We start from the raw sequence: 17,965 nt of genomic DNA, 5'->3' as shown, positions 1-17,965 counted from the left end.
TCTGCATCCACCCAGTTATCTTTTAGCACTGACAAGGGCCCCCGCACCACATGTCCAAACACCAAGTCGTTAGGGCTGAAACCTTTACTCTCCTGCACAGCTTCCCTTGCAGCCAGTATCAGCCACGGAAGACCCTGCTCCCAGTCTCTATCCAGCTCGGTGCAATACACACGCAGGAGAAACTTAAGAGTCTGATGAAATCTTTCCAAAGCGCCTTGGCTCTGCGCATGGTAGGCAGATGACTGATTATGAGTTATGCGCAAAATCCTCAAGACTTGTGCAAACATGTGCGATGAAAAATTAGACCCCTTATCACTTTGAACAATTTTCGGGATACCAAATACAGAAATAACTTGTGTCAACGCTTTTACCACAGCCTTTGTAGTAATTGACCTCAATGGGTACGCAGCGGGATACCTGGTGCTTTGACACATAACTGTCAAGAGATACTTACAACCCGATGTAGAGCACGGTAACGGCCCTACACAGTCCACAATGAGATGTTCAAATGGTTAATTTATAGCAGAGATCGGTTGAAGTGGCGCAGGCTGGCATACATGGCATGTTTTAAAGTACGCGGAGTCGTCTCTTTTCACCCGCGGCCCAAAAAAATGTTTAAGGACGTTCAGATACGTTTTTCTTACGCCAAAGTGTCCACTATCATCATGGGCCACTTTGAGCACTAGGGAGCGGAATTTAGCTGGCATCACCAACTGGAAAACAGCCTCTCCAACATTATCACCACCCAGGGAAATCCATTTCCTGAACAACAACTCATTCTGCAAGAAATAACCACCGGCCGTACTATTTATTTCAGAGACAGACAAGACACGATCAAACAACTCTTTAAGGGAGGGATCACTCCGTTGCTCATGCAAAAGCTCACTACGTGAAACTGACAGAGGGAAATCCGACAGAGACAGAACCTCCAAATTGACGTCACCACAACTGTCAGATAACGCATCCAACTCTGACTCCGCCATTGCGCGTGTAACCACACAGGCTGAAAAGACCTCCGGGAATTCACCGGAGCTCTCATCAGAAGTAGCATCCACCGGACAGAGTATAACCACAGGTGAGGGAGGAGTGTCAGCCCACACACGGCTACCACCCAACCCGTTGCCCAAAATAAAGTGAACCCCTTCAATGGGCAACGCCGGCCGAACCCCCACAGCAACCTCACCCTGCACAAGCTCACAGTCAAGGATCATTTTATGTAAAGGAATAGGCAAAATTGTTAACCCTATCCCACGACAGAGAATACGTTCACCGACGTCAGTGTCTGCTGATAAAGGCAATACAGAGTCCACTATGTACGAGTCATAGGCCCCTGTATCCCTCAAGATCTTTATCGGTATTTTAACCTCACTTCCTACCAGTTACACAACACCACTCCTAATAAAAGGAGCATACGCAGCCAAAACGTCAGGCTCACAAGAACAAGTGGTAAGGACCCCAGAGACATCAGTCGTACTCACAGGCGCAACGAACGCAGCAGGCTTAACATTAGGTCTCATACCCTTATTCCTCGACTGTAACAAAGGACATTCTGCCTTCCAGTGTCCTGCCTCGTGACAATAGTTGCATGATCTACTCTTATCAAAACTTCCTCGAGTTTTGGTTTCAGATTTAAACAAACCAGACCTCCAAGACCGTGTGGGATCGAATGATGCAGCGTCAGACTTACCTCTCCAGCCAACGTCATCACGCACCGTGCGCTCTCGAAAAGAACCCTGATGGAGCAGCACATATTCATCTGCTGGCACAGCAGCATCAGCAGCAGTGGCATCCTTCTTTTCAGTAATGTAGGTCGCCACTCGGCCAGGAAGCAAGTTTTTAAACTGCTCCAAAATCACCAACTCACATAAATCATTAAAATTAACAATTTCAAGGGCTGTTAACCAACGTTTAAAGTGAGTTGTCAGACCTCTCGCAAATTCCACATATGTCTGACCACTTCTTCTTTCCCAAGACCTGAAACGCTGGCGATAAGCCTCTGGTACAAGCTCATATGCCTTAAGCACAGCAGTTTTTATTTTTACATAGCTAGAGCTATCCTCTAAACTCAACGGCGAATATGCTTCTTGTGCTTTTCCTGTAAGGACGCACTGGAGCATTAGAGCACAGTCTGCATCAGGCCAGTCCCTAGCCTTAGCAGCTCGCTCAAACAATGCAAAAAACACATCTGGGTCCCTCTCATTAAAGTGCGGCAACAAACGCAAATTATTGACATGAAAAGGACGCACACCAACTTTATGCATCTCGCTCTGATCCTCAGTGGACCACTTGCCACCTTTTACATCAGACAACCGACGAATCTCCAGATCTATCTTTGCATGTTCCATTTGCTGGTGAATCCTCGCTACCTCAATTTGCTTATTCATTACCAACTCTTGCATATATCTTTCATGCTCCCTTTGCGTTGTCCGTGCTCCTTTTGCAATGCAAGAAGCTCCTTTTGTTGTTCAAAAGTCAACCCCTGCGTCTGGGCAGACATAGTAGTAGAAACTGGAACAGGCTCTTCCTGATCCTCCGTCAAAACTCCCATCTCAATCAGTTTTAACTTCAAAGCCACTTTTATATCTTCTTTAAGACGTTTGTCCTCCACAACAACTGAATAATGCTCAGACAGTTTAAGCAACTGCTCCTTTTGTAAATTTCTGTAACGCTTCCTCCGAGGGACTAGCAATAAAGGCCTCAAGATCCAACATGTTTATTTTCCAAATATTTACATTCAACTAGCAAAACACAACTTCTACGACAAAACAGGACCAGCCACACAGTGAAGTTTCCCTGTACATAACAAGAGGGCTTACCCTCAGCCGATATTTCCCACTATCTTAAATTAGCCCCACTAAGTAAACTCCCTCCTAGTCTTCATGCAGCTACTTGCGGTGGGTATTTACGCACTAACAACCGCTGGCTCAGGGTGGCGACTAGCAAGCTAGCAACCCTCCCAAAACCACGGACATGCTCCCAAGCAAAGCTTCAACCACGTTCGCCACAACACTACAACAATCCCCCCGACGAACCCAAAGGGAATGCCGCTACAGCCTACCAGGGAAAAATCCACACCACTTTATCAAAACTGCGTACTGGGAAACATACACCTGTTAATCCGGTACGAGCATAAACAATAGCTTGCTCTAAGATCACAACTCTCCACAGTCCAAATAATAACCTACAGCAGCTATACATCAAACAAAATCATACCGACAATCCCAACAAATCATCTAATTCATCCTGTCCAACCAAACCAAGAGTGTCCTCTTCCTAAACGCTACCGAACAACGAATGTTTACCGCTACCGGCAACAGCAAAACAAAAGAATCAGCCGGGTCACATACTCACAGTTAACCACGTAACAACACGGAACGAGCCCCCAAGACAGGTTAAGCAGAGGCCGTCACAGGAGTGACCTGTAGCAATCGGTAACGACTAATAATATCTTTAATAAATATCGTGTGCGCGGTGATACGGTCGCTGTAGTTCTGTAGAGAGAAAATAGTTCCTACATGCAAGAGGAAGAATATGTAGCTTTGATTTGAGGTGAACTTTAACAATGACAGGACGTAATGATGCATTTCAGAAACGTGAACAATCTTCTATGTTTCCCAGATTCAGATTCCCCCCCAGACAGAGGAGGTGCACTGGCTGCACTTCTCCCCCGTCGAGGGTCATTTCTACCACCGTCAGCACGACGTCTGCTCCCAGGACGCTCTGGTGAAGCTCAGGAAGATCTCCGACTGGAGCCTGAAGCTCGGCAGCCTGGACCGACGCACCGTGCACACCATCCTGGGCCCGCTGCTGAGGCTGCGGCAGGCCTGCTGCCACCCCCAGGCTGTGAGGGGGGAGTTCCTGCCGCTGCAGAAAAGGTACGCAACGCTTAGCGCCATGATTTCAAGATGCTCGTAGGTATGGACGGATTAATGTCACTCCCCCCGGCAGCTGCAGCACTTCATCACTGATCCGTGTGGACTAAGTCTCAGCATTAGCTGCAGTAATAGAGTTGTGTTCAAGTTGTGTTGGAGGGTTTCTGAAGAGGGGGTGTTTGTCTCCTCAGCACCATGACGATGGAGGAGCTCCTGAAATCCCTGCAGAAGAAATGTCGAGTGGAGTGTGAAGAAGCTCACAGACAGTTAGTGTGTGCATTCAACGGGCTGGCTGGACTCCACATCATCAGAGGTACAACACCCTGCAGCAGACTTCCCATGAGACTCAGGATCTACATGTGTATAATGTGTCCTTCAACACCTGCAGGGCAGTTTGGAGACGCAACAGAGATGTATAGAGAAGTGCTGCGTTCATCAGAGGAGCACAAAGGCAGACTGAAAACTGACTCATTACAGGTACACAGCCTCCTGCCAGCACATCTGCACCACAGAAACATGTTGCATTCTGGGTCATCCAGAGAGTTTAGACTATTTATCTTCCATAACTCGTGTTCTTCAGATGAGAGGAACATGAGAACATGAGAGTGTGTGTGTTTGTAACTGTGTGTGTAGATGTAAACTCTCCACAGCTACATTACATAACGCCTCATGTACATATTAAACACTTGTGATATAAACTGTGTTGATGTGAGTCATGAAGTGGGGAAGCTTCATGATATCTGTTAGTTACATGTATGACTCTGTTCACCTGTAGTGTGTACAACATGTATGACTCTGTTCACCTGTAGTGTGTACAACATGTATGACTCTGTTCACCTGTAGTGTGTACAACATGTATGACCCTGTTCACCTGTAGTGTGTACAACATGTATGACCCTGTTCACCTGTAGTGTGTACAACATGTATGACTCTGTTCACCTGTAGTGTGTACAACATGTATGAATGTTACAATACATATCTTTAAAGGAGCTTTTCTCTAAAGGAGCTTTTTCTCACACTCTTCACCAGAAGTCTCCACTTCAGCAGCACTTACATACACCAAACTTTCCACTTTCATTCCTCTCTATATTCTGAAGCTTTGTGCAGAGGGCTTTGTTCACATGTCACTCACAGCTCATGTTATACACGCTACACTCACTACATGCAGGAGATGCACAGAGTTCTGTGTGTTGAGACTTTTAGATCTTAGTGGTTATTAAACTGTATTTTACTTGATGACATTTGAAGATGTTTGGATCTTAAGTTCTCACAGTGAGTTTATATAAAGATGTCTGCTCACTGATATAAAACAGAGACTTCATGCGACCCACAATTTGATGGAACTGCTGAGCGCAAAGCATCCTGGGATACCTCCCACGCTGAGAGACGACCGACTAAGTGAGGAGGTTAGTCTCAGTCACCATAAGAAATGTGTTTGATATATAGACATGGTTAGTTTAAGAAGGTCCTCTGTGTGTGTGCGTGTGTGTGTGTGTGTGTGTGTGTGTGTGTGTGTGTGTGTGTGTGTGTGTGTGTGTGTGTGTGTGTGTGTGTGTGTGTGTGTGTGTGTGTGTGTGTGTGTGTGTGTGTGTGTGTGTGTGCAGGCGGAGCAGCTGCGTCAGCACTACATGACTAAATACGACTCTGAGGTCGCAGACGCTCTTCAGGCTCTGCAGCCGGTTCTGCAGAACATCAAGGAGCTGAAACGCAAAGTGAGAAAAACGTCTGTACACAACATACAGAAGCACGGATACTAATATCTAGTGTATCAGTGCTGACTACATATGTACACACATATATCATGTGATGGGAGAGGAATCCACATCAGGTGGAACTGATGTTACTAATTATTTAGAGATTATAAAACGTTTAGTTGATTTGATTGTAGAGTTTAAAATGTTGACATTAAAGTAAAGTGTACCTCACGCTACATGCTGACCTTTGCTCCTCCAGGTGAAGCTGAACGCTCCCTGGTGGCTGGACGTCATCGAGAGGTCGATCCGCAGCTCCAGCGCCGACGAGCTGGTGTCCCGCATCAAGAACGAGCTGACGTCCAGCTACAAGCAGCAGGCCAACAAGCTCAGCATGGCAGACAAGTACTCGCCGCTTTATTCAAAGACATCCTCCTTAATCCTCACACATGATACAAACCCCCTGTGCTCTCCTGCAGGTTCCGTGACGCCTGCGGCCTGAAGTTCATACTCAGCACGCAGATGAAGGATCTGATGAAGGCCCAGAAGACGGTGCAGGACGCGGTGAGGAGCCTCGAAGGCCCGGCGTCAAAGAAAGTTATCGACGAGGTCACCATCTGTCACCTCAGGCCCACGAGGCTGCCGCTCAATAAGTAACAAGCTCTCAAGTGAACCTGATGTTAATATCTTCTGACATTCACAAAGTGTTCTTTAAATCATAATGTTTCTTCTTTTCTTCAGTTGTGTTTTCTGCAAAGCCGACGCCCTTTTCATCGACTACGAGTCCAAGCTGTTCTCTCACACGTAAGTAGAGCCACATGTCAGACGTCTGTCACGCTGCAGGAAACGGAAGTGATTCAGGGGGAACGTTCTCCACAGGGTGAAGGGTCAGACGGCCATCTTTGAGGAAATGATCGAAGATGAAGACGGGCTGATGGACGACCGTCTGCCCACCACCAGCAGAGGTCTGTGGGCGGCCAGCGAGACGGAGCGCTCCCTGAAGGCCGTGCTGGCTTTCGCCCGAGTGAAGCGCATGGAGGCGGAGCTGCTGGAAGAGGGCACCACCTTCATGGAGCTGTTTGAGAACTGGAAGAAGGAGTACAAGGTTCTTATTCATGTTCCAGCCGGCAAGCAAGGCCTGGGGAAGGGTTTAAAAAGCTGCATTAAACTTGTATATTATATATCGTTTGTCAGGAGAGGGTGACAGAGAATCTACGTCTTGCTCCTTTTCATACCTCAGGTGCTGCACGAGTACTGGATGGTGCTGAGGAACCACGTGTCGGCCATCGATGAGCTCGGCATGGCCACCGAGAGGCTCCGCGTGCGTCTGCCCGATGAAGCGAAGCCCAAACTGCTGCACATCATCGAGCCGCACGAGGTGAAGATATTAATATACTTTATTACATGTTCACATCCATCCTGCATGAAGAAGCCGGGGCAGCTGGGTAATATTCTGAGATTAAAGAACGTTGAATGTTCTCTGAAAATGAAAATAAAACAAAATAATCTCTTATTTCTTGAAAATCTGTGACTTTAATCTAATATTTCCAGAGTTTTGTTTCTTGCAATATTTATGATTTTATAATCTCAGAGAACATTCACGTTTTTTCTTTTATTTATGTATTTCTTGCTCGTAAATGTACGACTTTAATCAGAGAGAATATCCACGTTTCTCTCGTCAAGTTACTGTTTAAATCTACGAAATTCTGAGGTTCTTTCTACAAATTCAGATAAAGAAGAAACAGGAAGATTGTTTTTAGGTCATTTGGATGATTGTTAGTAATGTTTATGTTGATGCTATATCCTGAAGGCTGTTTAGCTCCTAATAACAACTAAGCAGTGGATGAATGTCTCTGACTGCTGCACCTCGCTGCTCTCAGGTGGAGCAGAACAGAGTGAAGCTTCTGAACGATCAGGCCGTCGCCAAGTCTCAGCTCCAGAAGAAGCTCGGACAGTTTCTGTACCTGACGAACCTGGAGAAGGTTGTTCACTCTGATCCTTCACTCTGATCCTTCACTCTCTCTGATCCTTCACACTCTCTCTGATCCTTCACTCTGATCCTTCACACTCTCTCTGATCCTTCACACTCTCTCTGATCCTTCACTCTGATCCTTCACTCTCACTCTGATCCTTCACTCTGATCCTTCACTCTGATCCTTCACTCTGATCCTTCACTCTGATCCTTCACTCTCTCTGATCCTTCACACTCTCTCTGATCCTTCACTCTGATCCTTCACTCTGATCCTTCACTCTCACTCTGATCCTTCACTCTGATCCTTCACTCTGATCCTTCACTCTGATCCTTCACACTCACTCTGATCCTTCACTCTGATCCTTCACTCTCACTCTGATCCTTCACTCTGATCCTTCACTCTGATCCTTCACTCTGATCCTTCACTCTGATCCTTCACTCTGATCCTTCACTCTCTCTGATCCTTCACACTCTCTCTGATCCTTCACTCTGATCCTTCACTCTCACTCTGATCCTTCACTCTGATCCTTCACTCTGATCCTTCACTCTGATCCTTCACACTCACTCTGATCCTTCACTCTGATCCTTCACTCTGATCCTTCACTCTGATCCTTCACTCTCACTCTGATCCTTCACTCTGATCCTTCACTCTCACTCTGATGCTTCACTCTGATCCTTCACTCTGATCCTTCACTCTGATCCTTCACTCTGATCCTTCACACTCTCTCTGATCCTTCACACTCTCTCTGATCCTTCACACTCTCTCTGATCCTTCACTCTGATCCTTCACACTCACTCTGATCCTTCACTCTGATCCTTCACACTCACTCTGATCCTTCACACTCTCTCTGATCCTTCACTCTCACTCTGATCCTTCACTCTCACTCTGATCCTTCACTCTGATCCTTCACTCTGATCCTTCACTCTGATCCTTCACTCTGATCCTTCACTCTGATCCTTCACTCTGATCCTTCACACTCACTCTGATCCTTCACTCTGATCCTTCACTCTGATCCTTCACTCTGATCCTTCACTCTGATCCTTCACACTCACTCTGATCCTTCTCTCTGATCCTTCACTCTGATCCTTCACTCTGATCCTTCACTCTGATCCTTCACACTCACTCTGATCCTTCACTCTGATCCTTCACTCTGATCCTTCACTCTGATCCTTCACTCTGATCCTTCACACTCACTCTGATCCTTCTCTCTGATCCTTCACTCTGATCCTTCACACTCTGCATCTCTGACTGTGTAGACTAACAACCCTTCTGTTGCAGTCACAGGATAAATCTACTGGAGGACTGAACCCAGAGCCGTGTCCCATCTGTGCACGACCCCTGGGGCAGGAGGTGAGTTCAGCCAAGACTCCAGAGGCATATATATATATATATATATATATATATATATAATAATGTATCCCGTCTGTAACGTGTCTATAGAAAGATTCAGATGAGCTTATTCAGACGACAGAACTGCAAAGTGAAAGTGAGGCATGCAGAGAATCATATTGAGATGCCTCCCCCGTGTGTGTCCCCCTCGTGCCTCTCCCCCCCCCCAGTGGGCAGTGCTGACCTGTGGCCACTGCTTCTGCAACGAGTGCATCGCCATCATTGTGGAGCAGTACAGCGTGGGCTCCAGGCGGCGTGCCATCATGTGTGCCATCTGTCGGCAGACCACGTCCCACGCTGAGATCTCCTACGTGTTCACCACCGTGTCGTCAGACCAGGACCAGGACGTACCTGTGCAGGTGAGGCAGCACAGGCTGTGTCACTGGGGGGCCCAGAGTGTCAGGGGACCAGAGTGTCAGGGCCCCCCCCGGCCTTCAACTATATAATAATAACAACAGACAGAACAAAGTAGAATAACCGCCTGACTGTCATCACTTCATCTCGTGAGACATTTGTGTGATAATTGCCGTATGAATACTTCAGTTTGTGAAGTCAGTGACCTTTGACCCACAACATGTAATCAGTTCATCCTCGGAGTGTAAAGTCTGTGCTTCCTGCTCCTGTGGGGGACAGGTGAAGGACAGATGAAGGACAGGTGAAGGACAGGTGAAGGACAGGTGGGGGACAGATGAAGGACAGGTGAAGGACAGGTGAAGGACAGGTGGGGGACAGATGAAGGACAGGTGAAGGACAGGTGAAGGACAGGTGAAGGACAGGTGGGGGGACAGATGAAGGACAGGTGAAGGACAGGTGAAGGACAGGTGGGGGACAGATGAAGGACAGGTGAAGGACAGGTGAAGGACAGATGAAGGACAGGTGAAGGACAGGTGGGGGACAGGTGAAGGACAGATGAAGGACAGGTGAAGGACAGGTGGGGGACAGATGAAGGACAGGTGAAGGACAGGTGGGGGACAGGTAAAGGACAGGTGAAGGACAGGTGAAGGACAGATGAAGGACAGGTGAAGGACAGGTGAAGGACAGATGAAGGACAGGTGGGGGACAGGTGAAGGACAGGTGAAGGACAGATGAAGGACAGGTGAAGGACAGATGAAGGACAGGTGAAGGACAGATGAAGGACAGGTGGGGGACAGGTGAAGGACAGGTGAAGGACAGGTAGAGGACAGGTGGGGGACAGGTGAAGGACAGGTGAAGGACAGGTGAAGGACAGGTGGGGGACAGGTGAAGGACAGGTGGGGGACAGGTGAAGGACAGGTGAAGGACAGGTGGGGGACAGGTGAAGGACAGATGAAGGACAGGTGAAGGACAGGTGGGGGACAGGTGAAGGACAGGTGGAGGACAGATGGGGGACAGGTGAAGGACAGGTGGGGGACAGGTGGAGGACAGGTGGAGGACAGGTGGAGGACAGGTGGAGGACAGGTGAAGGACAGGTGGAGGACAGGTGGGGGACAGGTGTGGGCCCATTGGCTCATGTGACTTTAACCTGATGCTTCCTGTTTGTCAGGGAAGCCACTCGACCAAAGTGGAGGCAGTGGTGAGAACGCTGAAGAAGATCCAGATGAGCGACCCCGGGGCCAAGTGTCTCGTCTTCTCCACGGTAACAGAACCTTCTGCTGTGAAGCTTCATGTAGACCAGGGGTTCTCAACGGGGGCGGCAGCGCCCCCCAGGGGGCGCCTCAGACTTGTTCCTTTGTGCTCGTTTATTGTTGGAACATGGAACATTGTTGGAATATTGTTTTATAATAACATAATATAGCCGCCTAATAATAAGAAAAATATTATAAGAATTTAAATACTAAATTAATATAATCAATATGTAATATAAATAATAAATACAAACAGAATAATAATCAACATTAGAATTCAGGGGAGACAATTAGCCTACATTTTATTTGATGGGGGGGGGTAAGGGACCTGGATAATGGATAGGGGGGCGCTGGTCCCACAAAGGTTGAGAACCAGTGATGTAGACTTTGTCTCTGACCTCCTGTTCCTCTCCTGCACAGTGGCTGTGTGTGCTGGACATCATCTCTAAGGCCCTGTTCGACAACAACATGGAGTTCTCTCAAATCAACGGGATTCACAAATTCCAGGTTTCAATTTTCATTGTATCCGAACACACGATGATCCCCGTAACATCAAATACAACCGTCTTCCCGCACACACATGCACTCATGTTGACCGCAGCTTATTATGAAGGTTTCTCTCTGACATGTGAAAAGTCTAAATAAAAGCAGATTTCAGCTACCAGCAGATTCACTGTTGATTAAAACCAACAATCAAGACATCACATCCGGCCAGAGATCCTTTGTTTGTAACTCGTCACTGACTTCATTTCCCAGGAGAACCTGTGCTCCTTCAAATACGAAGAAAAGATCAACATCCTGCTGCTTCCTCTCCACACCGGCTCCAACGGTCTGAACATCATCGAGGCGACTCACGTATTGCTGGTGGAGCCGATCCTGAACCCTGCGCACGAACTGCAGGCCATCGGCAGAGTGCATCGCATCGGCCAGACCAAGTAAGTCTGTCCCGCTTTCAACTTCTCCAGAGGTTTTTACCCTCTGGTGTGTGGAGGTTGTGAGGAGGCGAGAGAAGCGAGGGGTTAGCTTGTGTTCAAACATCTTCAGTACGCCTGTTTATTGCACTGGTACACTGGTACGATATATACTAGACACACTGTATGTGTGCATGTGGCTCTGCCTTACTGAAGTAAAAGTAGGTTTGTATAAAAATACCATCCATCCATCCATCCATCCATCGTCTACCGCTTATCCGGGATCGGGTCGCGGGGGCAGCAGCTCCAGTAAGGAACCCCAATCTTCCCTTCTCCGGGCCACATCCTCCAGCTCCGACTGGGGGATCCTGAGGCGTTCCCAGGCCAGTGAGGAGATATAATCTCTCCACCGAGTCCTGGGTCTTCCCCGGGGTCTCCTCCCAGCTGGACGTGCCTGGAACACCTCCCTAGGGAGGCGCCCAGGTGGCATCCTTACTAGATGCCCGAACCACCTCAACTGGCTCCTTTCAACGTAAAGGAGCAGCGGCTCTACTCCGAGTCTCTCACGGATGGCTGAGCTTCTCACCCTATCTCTAAGGGAGACGCCAGCCACCCGTCTGAGAAAACCCATTTCGGCCGCTTGTACCCGTGATCTCGTTCTTTCGGTCATGACCCAGCCTTCATGACCATAGGTGAGGGTAGGAACGAAGATCGACCGGTAGATTGAGAGCTTTGCCTTCTGGCTCAGCTCTCTTTTCGTCACAACGGTGCGGTAAAGTGACTGTAATACCGCCCCCGCTGCTCCGATTCTCCGGCCAATCTCTCGCTCCATTGTCCCCTCACTCGCGAACAAGACCCCGAGGTACTTGAACTCCTTCACTTGGGGTAATGGCTCATTCCCTACCCGGAGTAGGCAATCCACCGGTTTCCTGCTGAGAGCCATGGCCTCAGATTTGGAGGTGCTGATCCTCATCCCAACCGCTTCACACTCGGCTGCGAACCGATCCAGTGACTGTTGAAGGTCACAGACCGATGATGCCATAAGGACCACATCATCTGCAAAGAGCAGCGATGAGATCCTCAGGTCACCGAACTGCAACCCCTCTCCTCCACGACTACGCCTCGATATCCTATCCATGAAAATCACGAACAGGATTGGTGATAAAGCGCAGCCCTGGCGGAGGCCAACATTCACGGGAAACGAGTCCGACTTACTGCCGAGTATCCGGACACAACTCTCGCTTTGGGCGTACAGGGATTGGATGGCCCTCAAAAGTGACCCCCTCACCCCATACTCCCGCAGCACCTCCCACAGTATCACCCGGGGGACCCGGTCATACGCCTTCTCCAGATCCACAAAACACATGTAGACCGGATGGGCGTACTCCCAGGCCCCCTCCAGGATCCTTGCGAGAGTGAAGAGTTGGTCCGTTGTTCCACGACCAGGACGGAATCCGCATTGTTCCTCTTCAATCAGAGGTTCGACTACCGGCCGAACCCTCCTTTCCAGTACCTTGGAGTAGACTTTACCAGGGAGGCTGAGAAGTGTGATACCCCTGTAGTTGGCACACACTCTCTGGTCCCCCTTTTTAAATAAGGGAACCACCACCCCGGTCTGCCAACCCCTAGGCACTGTCCCAGACTTCCACGCAATGTTGACGAGGCGTGTCAACCAAGACAGCCCCTCAACACCCAAAGCCTTCAGCATTTCTGGACGGATCTCATCAACCCCTGCGGCTTTGCCACTGTGGAGTTGTTTGACTACCTCAGTGACTTCCATCAGGGAAATTGATGATGATCCCCCATCAGCTTCCAGCTCTGCCTCAACCATAGAGGGCGTGTTAGTCGGATTCAGGAGTTCCTCAAAGTGCTCCTTCCACCGGCCGATAACCTTCTCAGTTGAAGTCAGCAGGGTCCCACCCTTGCTGTACACAGCTTGGATGGTTCCTCGCTTCCCCCTCCTGAGGTGCCGGATGGTTTTCCAGAAGCACCTTGGTGCCGATCGAAAGTCCTTCTCCATAGCTTCTCCGAACTTCTCCCACACCCGCTGCTTTGCCTCTGACACGGCAGAAGCTGCCGCCCTTCTAGTCCTTCGATACCCTGCAACTGTTTCCGGAGTCCTCCCGGATAACATAACCCGGAAGGACTCCTTCTTCAGTCGGACGGCTTCCCTGACCACCGGAGTCCACCACGGTGTTCGAGGGTTACCGCCCCTTGAGGCACCTAAGACCTTGAGACCACAGCTCATCACCGCAGCTTCAGCAATAGAGGTTTTGAACATCGCCCACTCAGGTTCAATGCCCCCAACCTCCACAGGGATGGCTGAAAAGCTCCGCCGGAGGTGTGAGTTAAAGATCCCCAGGACAGGGGCTTCCTCCAGACGTTCCCAGTTCACCCGCACTACCCGTTTGGGTTTACCAGGTCTGTCCAGAGTCTTCCCCCACCCCTTGATCCAACTCACCACCAGATGGTGATCAGTCGACAGCTCCGCCCCTCTCTTCACCCGAGTGTCCAAAACATGCGGCCTCAGGTCAGATGATACGATTACGAAATCGATCATTGACCTTTGGCCTAGGGTGCTCTGGTACCACGTGCACTTATGAGCATCCTTATGTTCGAACATGGTGTTTGTTATGGCCATTCCATGGCTAGCACAGAAGTCCAACAACAAACGACCGTTCGGGTTTAGATCAGGGAGGCCCTTCCTCCCAATCACGCCTCTCCAGGTGTCTCCATCGTTTCCCACGTGTGCGTTGAAGTCTCCCAGCAAGACTACGGAGTCCCCTACTGGAGCCCCCTGCAGGGCTCCATTCAGGGTCTCCAAGAAGGCCGAATACTCAGAACTGCGGTTTGGGGCATAGGCACAAACAACAGTCAGAGTTTTCCCCCCCATAACCCGAAGGCGTAGGGAGGCGACCCTCTCGTCCACCGGGATAAACTCCAACGTAGCGGCGCTCAGCCGGGGGCTAGTGAGTATCCCCACCCCGGCCCGACGCCTCACACCTTGGGCAACTCCGGAGAAGAATAGAGTCCAACCCCTATCCAGGAGTACGGTTCCAGAGCCAAGACTGTGCGTGGAGGTAAGCCCCACCAGATCCAACTGGTAGCGATCCACCTCCCGCACTAGTTCCGGCTCCTTCCCCCACAGAGAGGTGACGTTCCACGTCCCCAGAGCCAGCCTCTGCTGCCCGGGTCTGGTCCGTCGAGGTCCCTGACCATCACTGCCACCCATGTGACAGCGCACCCGACCCCAGCGGTTTTTCCCATGAGTGGTGGGCCCACAGGATGGATGGATGGGAGGCACCACGTAGCGTCTTCGGGCTGTGCCCGACCGGGCTCCGTGTATAAAAATACTTACTATTAAAACAACTCAAACAGTCTGAGACTGTATTATTGATGCATCGACATGTAATGTTGTGGTACTTTATATAGTTAAATATATATTTTTAAATGTGATGTTGTTTTCTGTCCATCAGGCCAACTTTTGTTCACAGATTCCTCATCAAATCCACCATTGAAGAGAGAATGCAGGCGATGATGAAGACAGCAGAGAAAAGGTGAAAATAGTAACAGAAGTCAAATATTCAGCCTTTAACGAATCGTCACTTTCATTCATTTATCTTTTACACCTTTCATTATTATCATCCTCTCAATGGCTAACATACTAGCTTCTCCTCACAATGGCTAACATACTAGCTTCTCCTCACAATGGCTAACATACTAGCTTCTCCTCACAATGGCTAACATACTAGCTTCTCCTCTCAATGGCTAACATACTAGCTTCTCCTCACAATGGCTAACATACTAGCTTCTCCTCACAATGGTTAACAGACTAGCTTCTCCTCACAATGGCTAACATACTAGCTTCCCCTCACAATGGCTAACATACTAGCTTCCCCTCACAATGGCTAACAGACTAGCTTCTCCTCACAATGGCTAACAGACTAGCTTCCCCTCAAAATGGCTAACATACTAGCTTCCCCTCACAATGGCTAACAGACTAGCTTCCCCTCACAATGGCTAACATACTAGCTTCCCCTCACAATGGCTAACAGACTAGCTTCCCCTCACAATGGCTAACATACTAGCTTCTCCTCACAATGGCTAACATACTAGCTTCTCCTCACAATGGCTAACATACTAGCTTCTCCTCACAATGGCTAACATACTAGCTTCTCCTCTCAATGGCTAACATACTAGCTTCTCCTCACAATGGCTAACATACTAGCTTCCCCTCACAATGGATAACATACTAGCTTCTCCTCACAATGGCTAAAATACTAGCTTCTCCTCACAATGGCTAACATACTAGCTTCTCCTCACAATGGCTAACATACTAGCTTCTCCTCACAATGGTTAACAGACTAGCTTCTCCTCACAATGGCTAACATACTAGCTTCCCCTCACAATGGCTAACATACTAGCTTCCCCTCACAATGGCTAACAGACTAGCTTCTCCTCACAATGGCTAACAGACTAGCTTCTCTTCACAATGGCTAACATACTAGCTTCCCCTCACAATGGCTAACATACTAGCTTCCCCTCACAATGGCTAACAGACTAGCTTCTCCTCACAATGGCTAACAGACTAGCTTCCCCTCACAATGGCTAACATACTAGCTTCCCCTCACAATGGCTAACAGACTAGCTTCCCCTCACAATGGCTAACAGACTAGCTTCCCCTCACAATGGCTAACATACTAGCTTCCCCTCACAATGGCTAACAGACTAGCTTCTCCTCACAATGGTTAACAGACTAGCTTCTCCTCACAATGGCTAACATACTAGCTTCCCCTCACAATGGCTAACATACTAGCTTCCCCTCACAATGGCTAGCATACTAGCTTCCCCTCACAATGGCTAACATACTAGCTTCCCCTCACAATGGCTAACATACTAGCTTCCCCTCACAATGGCTAACATACTAGCATCTCTTCACAATGGCTAACAGACTAGCTTCTCCTCACAATGGCTAACAGACTAGCTTCTCCTCACAATGGCTAACAGACTAGCATCTCTTCACAATGGCTAACAGACTAGCTTCTCCTCACAATGACTAACAGACTAGCTTCTCCTCACAATGGCTAACAGACTAGCTTCTCTTCACAATGGCTAACAGACTAGCTTCCCCTCACAATGGCTAACAGACTAGCTTCTCCTCACAATGGCTAACAGACTAGCTTCTCCTCACAATGGCTAATAGTTATAACTTTAAAAAATGAAATGATTAAGTGCGTTACACATTGTTTATAAAATTACATAATAATTTACATCTTTGTAATTTAATATTTTGTCTAATTTGGGACGACCTCTGGAGAGAGTCTGGAAGGATCTGATTTTTGACTTAAATAAATAAATAGAGGCGAGTGTTGACATTAAATGTACTAAAAGCTTCTTCTTCACCTTCCAGTCACAGCAGCACCATGAAGCACTCGGAGGCGGCCGTGCTGACCGTGGCCGACCTGGCTGACCTTTTTACTGAGGACACAGAACACCTGGAGTCAATGTGAACACCTGGACTCAGACCTGCTGCACAACGGACTCTTCACACAGTGCTGCTCACAGAAGTTCTCGGATTTTGAACATTCAACTTCTTTTTTAAATAAAAACATTCCCAGAATGATGTTCCATCAGATCAGCACGTCTGAGCGGTAATGTTTCATCACTAACTTGCTGTTCAAGATGGATGCTCACACTTGACTGTACAGTATTGTTGCTTGTGTTGTTCTCATATGAATTATATGTGTTTTATATATTAGGGCTGCAACTAACAAAGATCTTTAATATGGATTCATCTGCAGATTACTTTCTCCATCAATGGTTTGGTCTATTAAAGGTCAGATAATAGTGAGTCGGTCCTGATGTCTTTAAATGTCTGAAGATATTCACTTTAATATGAAACAGAAAACAGACGTTTGAGAGTTTTGCATGAAATGACCTCATGGATTAATATCTTTGTCTCTTTGTTGCAGCTCTATTATACAGGTTCACTGTGAATCCCACGAGGTGCTCTCACCTCTCAGTAAATGAACGTGCTCTTTGTCTCCTGCTGTTGTTTTGCTTTATTTCTGTGTAGTAAAAATGAAAGCAGGAAGGAAACCTTTGACCTTTACTCACGTTTACTCCCGACGGTCAAAAACAATAGCAAAGCCATTCAGCCCAACACTTTCGCCCGTCTTATTTGCAAGACAAAAAGCTCAAGATTCAGCGTCTTGGAAACTAATCTTGTAAATGAAACTCATAAAAGTCAGAAAGTTATAATTTATATCACCACTTCCAGATCGCCTGGACACGGGATGTGTGGCTGCTTAGTAACATTTCTCTTTATGAATGTGATGAAAATAATGTTTCCTCTTGTGTTTGCCTGCTCGAGTATTTTACGGTCTCTCCCTCCCACACACACACACACACACACACACACACACTCACACACACACACACACGACTTTCCTTTGGGCTGACTGACTGGGATTCCCGCACCAGTAAAGATTTTAAAATGTCCAGACAAAGACTGCCGACCACAAA

The 17,965-nt window shown here is 48.1% G+C and overlaps 2 protein-coding genes across 2 annotated transcripts in view; both read left to right on the top strand.

Moving 5' to 3' along the window:
* LOC115004930 (E3 ubiquitin-protein ligase SHPRH-like) overlaps nucleotides 1–17,482 on the top strand; it is a 36,224-nt gene extending 18,742 nt beyond the window's left edge. The window contains 18 exon segments of the mRNA XM_029426681.1: nucleotides 3,619–3,875; nucleotides 4,064–4,185; nucleotides 4,261–4,349; nucleotides 5,186–5,278; nucleotides 5,477–5,584; nucleotides 5,826–5,968; nucleotides 6,043–6,216; nucleotides 6,305–6,367; nucleotides 6,443–6,668; nucleotides 6,804–6,941; nucleotides 7,444–7,545; nucleotides 8,815–8,886; nucleotides 9,096–9,284; nucleotides 10,448–10,540; nucleotides 10,950–11,036; nucleotides 11,286–11,464; nucleotides 14,917–14,997; nucleotides 16,851–17,482. Coding sequence (XP_029282541.1) covers nucleotides 3,619–3,875; nucleotides 4,064–4,185; nucleotides 4,261–4,349; nucleotides 5,186–5,278; nucleotides 5,477–5,584; nucleotides 5,826–5,968; nucleotides 6,043–6,216; nucleotides 6,305–6,367; nucleotides 6,443–6,668; nucleotides 6,804–6,941; nucleotides 7,444–7,545; nucleotides 8,815–8,886; nucleotides 9,096–9,284; nucleotides 10,448–10,540; nucleotides 10,950–11,036; nucleotides 11,286–11,464; nucleotides 14,917–14,997; nucleotides 16,851–16,950 — 2,316 coding nt within the window. The 3' untranslated portion in view covers nucleotides 16,951–17,482.
* A 125-nt stretch (nucleotides 17,483–17,607) lies between these two features.
* The window catches only part of LOC115004929 (uromodulin), a 16,512-nt gene continuing 16,154 nt past the window's right edge, over nucleotides 17,608–17,965 (top strand). Inside the window, exon 1 of the mRNA XM_029426680.1 lies at nucleotides 17,608–17,965. This exon is cut by the window's right edge and continues 332 nt beyond it. The gene's annotated coding sequence lies outside the window, so the exon portion shown is untranslated.

This window comes from Cottoperca gobio, unplaced genomic scaffold (assembly GCF_900634415.1).
Source record: "Cottoperca gobio unplaced genomic scaffold, fCotGob3.1 fCotGob3_223arrow_ctg1, whole genome shotgun sequence".
Lineage (NCBI taxonomy): Eukaryota > Metazoa > Chordata > Actinopteri > Perciformes > Bovichtidae > Cottoperca > Cottoperca gobio.
This window is presented reverse-complemented; position numbering and strand designations above follow the sequence as displayed.